At 47.1% G+C, this 11,080-nt stretch overlaps 1 protein-coding gene and 1 pseudogene across 1 annotated transcript in view; one reads left to right on the top strand and one right to left on the bottom strand.

Moving 5' to 3' along the window:
- Positions 1–3,531, top strand: part of Haus4 (HAUS augmin like complex subunit 4) — a 10,841-nt gene extending 7,310 nt beyond the window's left edge. Inside the window, exons 6-10 of the mRNA XM_021203666.2 lie at positions 1,172–1,268; positions 2,050–2,195; positions 2,303–2,433; positions 2,886–2,954; positions 3,080–3,531. Of these exons, the coding sequence (XP_021059325.1) occupies positions 1,172–1,268; positions 2,050–2,195; positions 2,303–2,433; positions 2,886–2,954; positions 3,080–3,263 (627 nt within the window). The 3' untranslated portion in view covers positions 3,264–3,531. The remainder of the gene's footprint in view (positions 1–1,171; positions 1,269–2,049; positions 2,196–2,302; positions 2,434–2,885; positions 2,955–3,079) is intronic.
- A 2,371-nt stretch (positions 3,532–5,902) lies between these two features.
- LOC110325763 lies at positions 5,903–6,723 on the bottom strand (annotated as a pseudogene).
- Between the last annotated feature and the right edge of the window lie 4,357 nt (positions 6,724–11,080).

Raw genomic sequence — 11,080 nt, 5'->3', positions numbered from 1 at the left:
AAAAAAAAAAAAAAAAAAAAAAAAAACCTCTTTGGGGAGACAGGCCTAACTGTACTTGAGCCTGGATAAGCCCTTTGTGTAGATCAGACTGGCCTTGAACTCAGGGAGATCCACCTACCTCTGCCTCCTGAGGGAGCCCTATGAACAAAGGCATGCTCTGGCACCCCAGCCCATCCATCCCCTTGGTTTTTCTTAGTCAGGGTATCACTCTGTAGGCCAGACTGGCCTCAGACTGCCACCAGACTCATGACCACAAGTTCAACGTCATCATTGGCTACTTAGTGAAGGGCAGCTTGGACTTGAGACTGCCTTTAAAACACAAAAGGACTCAAATCAACAGAGGTAGTTGAAGAATCGAGGCTGAGGCTGCAGAGATGCTCAGTCACTATGAGGTCATACTGCTCTTGCACAGGACCTGAGTTAAGTTCCCAGCACCAACCTGGGGTAGAATAACTGCTTATAATTCCAGCTCCAGGCTCCACCTGCTTCTGGACTCTATGGGCACCTACACTCACGTGTGACATTCACCCAAACAGACATAAACATATAAGTGAATCTTTAACAAGAAATCCTAACACTTAGAGGCAGAGGCAGGTGGATCTCTGAAAGTTTGAGACCAATCTGGTTTACATAGTGAGTTCCAAGACAGCCAGGACTCTATAGAGAAACCCTGTCTCAAGCAAGCAAACAAACAAAACAAACACCACCACAAACAACTCCTCCAAAAGAAATGAAAATAAATATAAAGAAATAAAAGGACCTCCATGAGCACTCTGAACAGTGCATGCACTGTTGATAGCTTTATTGTATGAGCTTAAAGCACTCCCAGGGATGGGGAGCTAGCTCAGGGGTGGAGCCCGTGTACCTCTAGAGCTCAGGGGCCTGATTTCAACCTCCAGTATGACAAGAATAAACAACTCCTGGTAGGATTCCACTGTATGGATAGAGCATAATTGGCTTGCTTAGTGTAACTAATTTGTGTTTTTGAGACAGAGTCTCATGTAGTCTCTGGCCTTGAATTCCTCTCCATCCTGCCTCAGTCCCCCACGTGTTAGGATTAGTGAACCACCATTCCTGGCTCTTGTGATACGGGTTGTTAGGTTGTGAGGCTCTCTGTGTTCTGACACCCACTGGCAGGTCTTCCGAGGGCTAATAGTCTGTGTGCCTCTAGGATTTCGTGTGGATGAAAGGCCGGCTCCAGCTGGAGGTGGAGGAGCAGCTCAAGAGGAAATGCTTCACGCTGCTGTGCTACCATGACCCCAGTTCAGGTGTGAGCCTCCCTGGCCTGCTTGTGTGCCCTCAGTTCCCGGGCTAGCCAGTGTTTTCAGTTTGGTTTTGGCCCCCTTGTCAGGATGCTCACAAGTGCCTGTAACTTCAGCTCCATGAGATCTGGAGCCCTCTTCTGAGCTCACATGGACACATTGCAATAGACACATGTGCACACATAATTTAAAAATAAAAAGCATGTAAAGAAAGAATTCAAGGTTTGGGCTGGAGCCTTGACTGATCACTTAAGAGGCTCTTGCCAAAGACATTCCCAGCACCCACACTGGGTTTTTCACTGCCTGTCCCTCCAGTTCTAGGAGGACTGGAACCCTTTAACCTCTGCATGTGCTCACGTGCCTGTGAGCGGCCTATGTGCTGCCATGCACAGACCCTTCCCCTACAATTACGTAACTCAAAATAAATTCAAATAAGCTGGGTATGATGGTGCACGCCTTTAATCCTCGCACTCTGGGACACAGAAACAGATGGACCTCGGAGTTTGAGGCCAACCTGGTCTGCATAGTGAGTTCCAGGCCAGCCAGGGATATACAGAGAGACCCTTTTAACAACAACAACAAAACAAAAACTGAAGGGCTACCTAGTACTCTGGGGCTGCAGTAGGCATATTCCTTGGACAGCCTGGACCACACAGTGGGAACCTAACTCTAAGATGCAGACAGCGTTAGAGAAGCAGGGGAGGGGCGTGACTTGAATGTAGGACGGCAAAGGCCCCAGCAGAGCGGCGTCCACTGGGGGTTTCCCTGTCCTCTTACCTGTGCTCAGATACTGATGGAGACAAGCTGAAAGCAGCGAAGGTGTGGACGCTGACGGAGGTCCTGATCAGGGAGAAGCAGCAGTGCCTGGAGGCCAAGGGCCAGCAGAAGGAGCAGCTGGTGCTCCTGGAGAAGAAGAGGACCACCTACTCCCAGGTGTGTGGCCAGCGGCCTGCTCCCCGTTCTTTGGCCCCAGGGCTCTCCCTCAGCTAAGCCAGGGCTTCCTTCTCTTAGAGCTTGCTTGTTCTTGTCTCGGGGTCCAGGTGCTCCTCCGCTGCCTCGCTTTGCTGCAGAGGCTTCTTCAGGAGCACCGGCTGAAGACGAAGTCTGAGCTAGACCGCATCAATGCCCAGTACCTGGAGATCAAGTGCAGTGCTATGATCCTTAGGTTGAGGTGAGCTGTGAGCCTGGGGGATCAAAGGGACTCTGTCCCTCACGCCGCTTCTCCAGCCCTGGTCCTCATTGCTTTCTTCACCATGCCTAGTACCGGTGGGTCCCAGGAAGTGTCACACAGCAGTACTGTTAGTCTTCCCTGATGTTACTCAAAAACTTGCAATACTGTTAAGAATTTATTTTATAGCCTTATGAAATAGATGTATTTCTGTAAAGTCAGTTGCTTGGAGATTCACAGTGAATCTGTCTTATTCCTGTATCTTGACTATATGTGTGTGTGTGTGTGTGTATACAGTGCATGTAGAGGTCAGAGGACAACTTTGTGGATCTAGGTCTCATCTTTCACCTTTACGTGGGTTCCATGGATTGAACTCAGATCATTAGGCTAGATCAGCAAGCCCTTTTCCCACTGAGCCATCTTGCTGGCCCCTAAACTCTTTCTCCTGTCGTCAGGATGGAGGAGCTGAAGGTCTTGTCTGACACTTACAGTGCTGAGAAAGTGGAAGTGCACCGCCTCATTAGGTAAGAACCCCCAGGAGCTGCACACAGCTGCTCTTCAGACGTGTTTGCGCAGGCAGGTCTCAATGCCTGTCTGTTTTCTGAGGACTTACATCCTTCTATTGAACTTTCCCTGCCGGGGCTCTTAGGGACCGTTTGGAGGGAGCCATTCGCCTCCAAGAGCAGGACATGGAGAAATCAAGGCTGGTCCTGCACACCTATGAGGTCCTGGGAGAAGACTTTGAGAACCTGGTGAAGGAGTACACCCAGCTCAAACTGGCAGCCGAGAACAAGCGCTGGGCCCTCCAGGAGTTCAGCAAGGCCTGCCGCTGAGCTGAGTGTAGGCAGAACCAGGAAGCGTGAATTCTCCATGGCAGCCACCTTCTCTTCTCGCTCAATGGACCACCTCCACCACAAGGGAATATGGGGACACTTGCTTAAAACACTGCGATCTTCACAACACCCTTTTGGTTTCTCTTGTTTACAATGACTGGGTCTCTTCTGGAAATGTAGCTATCAGATTTATAAAATTCTGTACGTATCTGTTTTGCATCAGCCCTGTGTAATAATTTCCTGAATAAAGTTGTAGTATCGTGCCTTAGAGTTTTAGTCATTTTCCTTGGGTAAAGATGTAAAAAGAATATTGAAAAATGTGTAGGTGTGGTGGTTTGAATAAGAATGACCCCCATCAGCCAGTGTATCTGAATCCTTTGTCAACAGGGAGTGGAACTCTGATAGGGTTAGAAGGATTAGGAGGTGTGGCCGTGGAAGCACCGTGTCACTGGGGCTTTGAAGTTTTAAAGCCCCTCCTCAGACCTGGGTTCTGCTTATAGAGCAGGACATAGCTCTCAGCTACTGCTCCAGTACCTGCCTGTCATGATGATAATGGATTAGCTAGCCCTCCGGGACTAAGCAAGCCCCCAGTTAGACGCTTTCTCTGCATTGCTGTGGGCACTGTCTCTTCATAGCAGTAGACAGTGCTAGGTGCTCCGGCTGATTGGAAACCATTTTGTCACTGTGGCTAGCAGTGGGGATGCCAGGCACGTAGCTCAGCTTAGCACACAGCCACTTAGGTCCCTGTGACATAAGGACCTAATGCCTCTCCAAAAGCAAAGAGTGGATATATCTGACAGCAAAATTCTACAGTCTGCTTAGCCGAGGCAAGGCAAGGTCTGGCTGGTGTCAGCTCAGGAGCGGAACAGGCGTCTCACTCAGAAGCTACTCAACCATGGTCCAGAGAAACCAGCTAACGAGCCCTCTGCGGTCAAACGGAGGTCAGGACAGCATGGGAAGAACTAAGGTCTCCCACTTTACATTAAAACCTTTCTGTAAATGGCACCAACCACTATCTGTATGCAAATGTTGGGCCACATGAAGCAATTTCCCAAATTATTTAGAGGAAAGTTTATCTGTAAAAAAATTTAAAAATAGCAGGATGAATATCAATGTATTTTTAATCCACATTTGATATGGCAATGCTTTGTTCTTTTTTTTCTGTCTCTCCTTCTTCTATCCCTTTAAAACTATTCCTATTATCTTATATGTATGAGTGTTTTGCCTGCATGTTTGTATGTATATCATGTGCATACCTGGTGCAAACAGAGGCCAGAAGAGACTGTTGGAACCCCTGGAACTAGACTTAGAGACAGCTGTGAGCAACCATGTAGGTGCTGGGTATTGAACCAAGGTCCCCTGGGACAGCAGCCAGTGTTCTTGACCACTGAGCCATCTATCTGGCCCCCTTTCTTAAAGAATCAGATATAAATATGTACTGTAGGGATAATCTGTGTGGAAGTGTTACCTGTCAATTAAAATCTGAGGGAGGATTAGAAGGTGGGACATTTGGGGGAGAGGGAGGAGCTCTGGGACAGAGTCAGGTGCAGGAAGATTCACCACCCAGGCTCTGCAGAAGTCAGTCAGATGAAAGTGAGGAGAGGTAACCCAGCTACATGGCAGACATAGACTAGTATAAACAGGTGAGTGTAAGAGCTAGTTGGAGCCAGCTAAGCTAAGGACATAAGCGTAATATATAAATAAGTCTTTGTGGCTTTATCTGGGAGCTAGGGCATTCATAGAAAAGCCAGAGTTACTTCTACAGCATACATTTGCCCCGAATCACTTTACAGTAAGTTACAGATTCCAGGAGGCAACTATTAAAACTTGGGGCATTCTTCTGTATAACTAATATAATTATTATTCATAAAAGTTAACAATTCTGTAATGACAATTATCCAGGTCATCAAATTTCTCAAACTTCTTTTCCTGATCTCAGGCCCAATAAAATCTAATGTCTTACCCTTAAATGTTAGGTTTCATTAATTTCTTTTTCTTTTTTTAGTAGCATTGATAAGTGACCAAGGCTGGTTTCAAATTCATGGTCTTCCTCCCTCAGGCTCCTTGTGCTGGGTTCTGTGCATGTGGAGGATATATATTGTTCATATATTTCTTTAATGTAAGACGGTCTTAACCCAAGCCAACCCAAGTCAGCCCTCCTGCTTCTGCTCGTATGTGCTGGAGCCACAAGTGTGGACGTCCTGGTTGGCTTTTTTTCCTTGTCTTTTCCTGACCTTTTTCTCCCACTCCTCCCCTGGGCCTCTTAGACAAACTCCATGTTCTCAAGGAAGGTTGAATTTGAAGCTCAGCCCTGCACGAGTCCCGGACTCCAAAGGTAGGAAAACATCGCCCCCTAGAGGCCAGCCTGGTCATCATCGACGGAGAGCGAAATCTCTGGGGTCCTGTCACCTGAGCTCGCCCCTCGCCAACATTGTTTCACCTATTCTAAGGGACCTCAACGGGAACGGAAACAAGGTCTCCTTATACATGGTGGGGGAGATCCAGAATTGCACAAAATGCAATTTATTTGGGTATTTAGCGATGAAAGTGGTGTTCGGGCACCAAAAGAACAGCTGGAACAAGAAGGAGAGGTTTTGTTTTTTTGCTTTTTTGTTTTTTTTTGTTTTTTTTTTTAATTTTGTAATATTTATGTACAGAAAACTTAGTGTACATTTAACCCAATTTAGTGGCGAGTTCTTTCGCCTTTGCCTTTTTCAGCTTGGCAATGCGAGCCACAGACTTAGAACCCAGGACGTTGCCTCACCAGTGGCGACGGATCTTATCATATCTGTCATTATAATTGGTCCTAATAGCTTCCACCAGCTTAGTCAGAGCACCCTGTGTGAAGGCAACAGTGGTTCATGTTTTCCTGTGGACCAGGCGCCCCAGCCTGGTCTTTCCCTTGATGTTGCAGTAGGGCACCCCCATCTTTCGACACAGGGCAGGCAGGAAAACCACCACTCCATGGGGTCTGCGTCATGGGCAATCACCACCAGCTGAGCCTTCTTGTTCTCCACCAAGGTGGTGACTGTAGGGACTCCTGCTCAGAGGACAGGTGGTCTCTTAGTTGGGATGTCCCTTTGCCAGCAGCTTTCTTCTCAGCACGGGCCAGTAGCCTTTGCTTCTTCTCTTGCTTTGTCTCTGGCCTGTACTTGTGGGCAAGCTTAAGCAGCTGAGTAGCTGTCTGCCTGTCCAGCGCCTGGGTGAACTGGTTAATGGCCGGAAGGACTTTAAGCCGCTTGTAGAGGATGGCTCTTTGCCGCTGCAGCCTGATGTAGCGGGGCCATTTGACGAAGCGCGTTAGATCTCTTTTGGGCTGGATGTCCTGTCCAATGCTGAAGTTCTTGGGCCTCTTCTCGAAGAGAGGGTTGACCACCTTCTTGGCCTCCTGCTTCTTGACGACGGCGGGGGCCGGGGCCACCTTCTTCCCCTTGGCCTTCTTCCCTTTGGGCATCTTGCTCGGTTGCTGGAGAGAGCAGGAGAGGCATTTTTAGTAGGTTAGGACAACATGGGTTTCATTCTAGCTAAAATGTATCTGGTTATCTTAAGCAACTATCAAAGAATCAGGAGCATTTCGGGGCCGGGTATGGCTGCACAGTTACCCACGCCACGCTAAAGGCTTTGCTGTTCAGAGTTTGCTTGGAGACCACGCAGAGTACCTCTGGAGTCAGTATGGTAGCTAGGATTCAAACAGCTGCGAATGCCGGCCTGGTGGCTCATGCTGTAAGCCTCGCGTTTGGGGGGCTGAAACAGGGCGATCATGAGTTTGAGGCTGAGACAGGCTATAGAGAGAGGCACTCATAAAAAGAAGGGAGAAAGGAAGGGAAGGAGAGGAGAACCAGGAAGCAAGAGGTGCCGTAGAAGGGTGGGGCTGAAGAAAGGAAGGAGGGAAAGAACCCCGGGGAACAAAGGCTGCAGAGACGGGGCTCCAAGGAGCCCGCTAGAGCCAGAGGGACCTGAGAACTTGATTTCAGCACAGTAATCCAGTCCATCAGTGCTGCCGTTAGCCTTGGCCAGAGAGGCCTCTTTCTCCTGCAGTCAGCACAGACTCCTGAGGATCAAAGAGCTGAGACTGCCTGGAGCTCAGCTTATCGCTCTCCCGCTCTCTGCTCTCCGATTCCCCACAGGGTCAGGGGACATGGAGGAAGAGGGTCAAAAACAAGATGGAGGAGCGCTGTGACGCGCTGTCCTCTGGAAAGGACACCACTGTTGCACTAATGAACGCATGGCAGTGGTGGCTCCTCCTTAGGACCTGTACAAGGTGGAGGCAGCAGCACGGAGTGGGGCTTCCTGGAGAAGAGCTGAAGGGTTGTTGGCAACCGATGGCTGCTCAGGGAAGGGAGTCACTTTTCTTTGGGGATGTGGGCTGGTACATTACCCATATTGTAGTGGATGGTCCCACACCTATGTGCATGCAGGAGGCACTAATTGGACTAATTGGACTCAATGGCTTTATTTATTTACTTATTTATTTATTGTTGTTGGTTTGTTTTTGTTTTTCAAGACGGAGTTTCTCTGCATAGCTCTGGCTGTCCTGGAACTTGTTCTGTACACCAGGCTGACCTTGAACTCAGAGAGATCCTATTGCCTCTGTCTCCTGAGTGCTGGCACTAAAGGCGTGCGCCACCACTGCTTGGCTGGATGGGTTATTTTAAAATAAGGCAGGAAGGTGGGAGGGAGGTGCTTTCAGGGTCCAGGGAGACTGGGAGGGGAGGGTGAGAGTTGGAGATGATCAAGACATACTGTATAAACATATCAAAATGTCACAGAAAATATTTAAAATATCAAAAAAAAAAAGTAAAGGAGGGGAGAAAAGGAAGCAGGCTGCACTTGTGCATTGCTAAATTTGTACACTTTTTAATTATAGGTTAACCAAATCAACATATTCAACATATTGTCTCACGGGCTTTGGTATTCATTCAGCCCTAAGTTTGAAAGGAATAAGAAACTAGGGTCACTGGAAAAGGAGCCGTGACTATACTGGAGGCAGGATCAAGCCTTGGTTGTAAACCCTTTCCATAAACAAGGCTTTAAGGGGCTGGGGACATGGCTTAGCAGTTAAGGAAGGGCACTGGTTCCTTTTGCAGAAGATCCAGGTTCAATTCCCAGCACCTACATGGCAGCTCCCAACTGTCTGTAACTCCAGTTCCCCAGGATCTGATGTACTTTTCCGGCTTTTGAGGGTACCAGGCATGCACATGGTATACATATATACATACATACACACATACATACATACATGCAAAGAAAGCACTTACACATATAAAACAAAGTAGATAAACCTAGCAAACAAAAAGCCTAGGACTTTGAAAGTTTGGTAGGTCGCAGACACACTTTATTTTTGTTTAAGATAGTATCTTTGGGGCTGGAGAAGTGGCTCCGTAGTTAAGAGCACTGACTGCTCTTCCAGAAGTCATGAGTTCAATTCCCAGCATCCACATGGTGGCTCACAGCCATCTGTAATGGAATCAGATGCCCTCTTCTGGTGTCTGAAGACAGCTATGGTGTAATCATATAAAATAAGTAAATAATTCCTTTAAAAAATAGAGAGAAAGTGTGTGTCTTTCATGGTGTAGTCCAAGTTGGTCATGAACTTGTAGTAATCCTCTTGCTTTTCCCCACTAAATTCTGGGATTACAGGGATGAGCCACTATGCCTATCTTGAACATTTTAGTTCTAGCCATTTCCCATGTTAAAAGTGAGCCTGGGAGCTGGAGAGATGGCTCAGCGGTTAAGAGCACTGACTGCTTTCCAGAGGTACCAGAGGTACTGAGTTCAATTCCCAGCAACTACATGGTGGCTCACAACCATCTGTAATGGGATCCAATGCCTTCTTCTGGTGTGCCTGAAGACAGACAGTGTACTCATATACATTAAATAAATGCATTTCAAACAAACAAACAACCAGAAACCAGAAAACTGATCCCACCACACTCCTAGCACTTCAGAGAGTGAGGAAACCTGGATTACACAGTTGTGATCCCAATTCAAACAAGTAAGACTCCCAGCATTTGGGAGGCAGAGGCAGGAGGACTGTCACGAGTTAAAGTCCAACCTGAATTACATAGTCAGTTTTAGACCAGCCAAGGGTACCTAGCAAGATCCTGGCTTAAAAACAAAATAACTAAAATTTATTAATTCATTTCTCTTTTACATACATTTATTTTAATTTTATGTGTATGGGTATTTTGTCTGCCCATACATGTGTGTACCAGGTGCATTCGGTGCTGGAGGAGGTCAGGTGAGGGCATCGGACACACCTCAGCCACCCTCAGAAGTTGAGGGACAGGCAGTGAGCTGCCATGTGGGTATAGACTCTGGGTCCTCTGTAAAAGCAGCAAATGCTCTTGACTACCAAGCCATCTCTACAGCCCCTACTAGTTTCTTTCTTTCTCTCTCTCTCTCTCTCTCTCTCTCTCTCTCTCTCTCTCTCTCTCTCTCTCTCCAAGACAGGGTTTCTCTGTGTAGCCCTGGAACTCACTCTGTAGACCAGGCTGGCCTCAAACTCAGGAGTCTGCCTGCCTCTGCCTCCCAGGTGCTGGGATTAAAGGCGTGCGCTACCACTGCCCCTCTCCTGGATTACCTTTTGACAAATGCTATTGTGAATATAAGGAAGGAAGGGCCTTGGAATCTGAATACTGACCCTTCCCCCTGGCTTTTCCACAGTTAGGCAGCAGTTTACTCAAGACGCACTTACCTCTGCGTTCTTGTCTGTAAAGTGGACGTTAATGACCTTACAAGGTTATATCTAGGGGACTGATACTTTGTAAAAAGCCTGACACATAGCAATGCTTAATAAATATCTGGCTGGTGTGTGTGTGTGTGTGTGTGTGTGTGTGTGTAAACCCTATGAGGTAGGAGTAAGGGCTGAGGTTAGCCAGCTGCAGAAGCCTACAGAGAAATGGGGTGAGTGAGTGAGGCAGGCCAACCAGGACCCAAGCCTGTGTTTGTACATATTTGTTTAAAGAAATGTTGTCAATGTACTATAAACATGCTCATTAATGAAAAATCGGAAAACATTGTTTTATCCACACAGTTGAGGTCATTCTGCATGTTCCGTTTGTAATCTGTGTCACTTAATGGCACTATGATGAGCTCTTCCCTACATTAGTCAATTTTCTTTGGCAACATTGACTTTAATGGCTGCATAAGACCTCACTGCATGCATGATTTACTTAACCATGGCACTCTCCATTATCTAACTTGCTTGCTTCGTGGTTTTAAAAAAAAGCCTTTAATGAGGGCCTGGAGAGATGGTGCCTGTGGTCCCGTGAGATCCAGCGCCCTCTTCTGGTAGCAGAGATATGTGCAGACAAAACATCCATATACATGAGTAAGTGGCTTTTTTTTTTTTAAGTCATCACTAAGCATTTTCCTTGGTTGATCTTTTCTCCTAATGTATGAAGAACACTGAGACCAGCTTTCTAGAAGGAATTTATAGGGGATATGTGTGGTGTTTGGATAAAGACGGCCCCCATAGTCTCATAGATTTGAACAGTCACCTGAGAGGACAGTTTCTGGGAGGACAAGAAAGACGAGTGAGTATTGGGCTGGGACTAGGAAAAAGATCGACGTGTGTGTGTGTGTGTGTGTGTGTGTGTGTGTGTGTGTGTGTATCTGTGTGTGTGTATTTGTGTATCTGTATGTGTGTGTATCTCTGTGTGTCCTTGTTTGTGTGTGTGTATCTATGTATCTGTGTGTGTGTAACTCTGTGTGTGTATCTGTGTATCTCTGTGTGTCCGTGTTTGTGTGTATGTATCTGTGTATCTCTGTGTGTGTGTATCTGTGTATCTCTGTGTGTCTGTGTATCTCTGTGT

The sequence above is a fragment of the Mus pahari genome, chromosome 8, assembly GCF_900095145.1.
Source record: "Mus pahari chromosome 8, PAHARI_EIJ_v1.1, whole genome shotgun sequence".
Lineage (NCBI taxonomy): Eukaryota > Metazoa > Chordata > Mammalia > Rodentia > Muridae > Mus > Mus pahari.
Note: the sequence above shows the minus strand (reverse complement) of the source record. Positions and strands in the feature narration are given on the sequence as shown.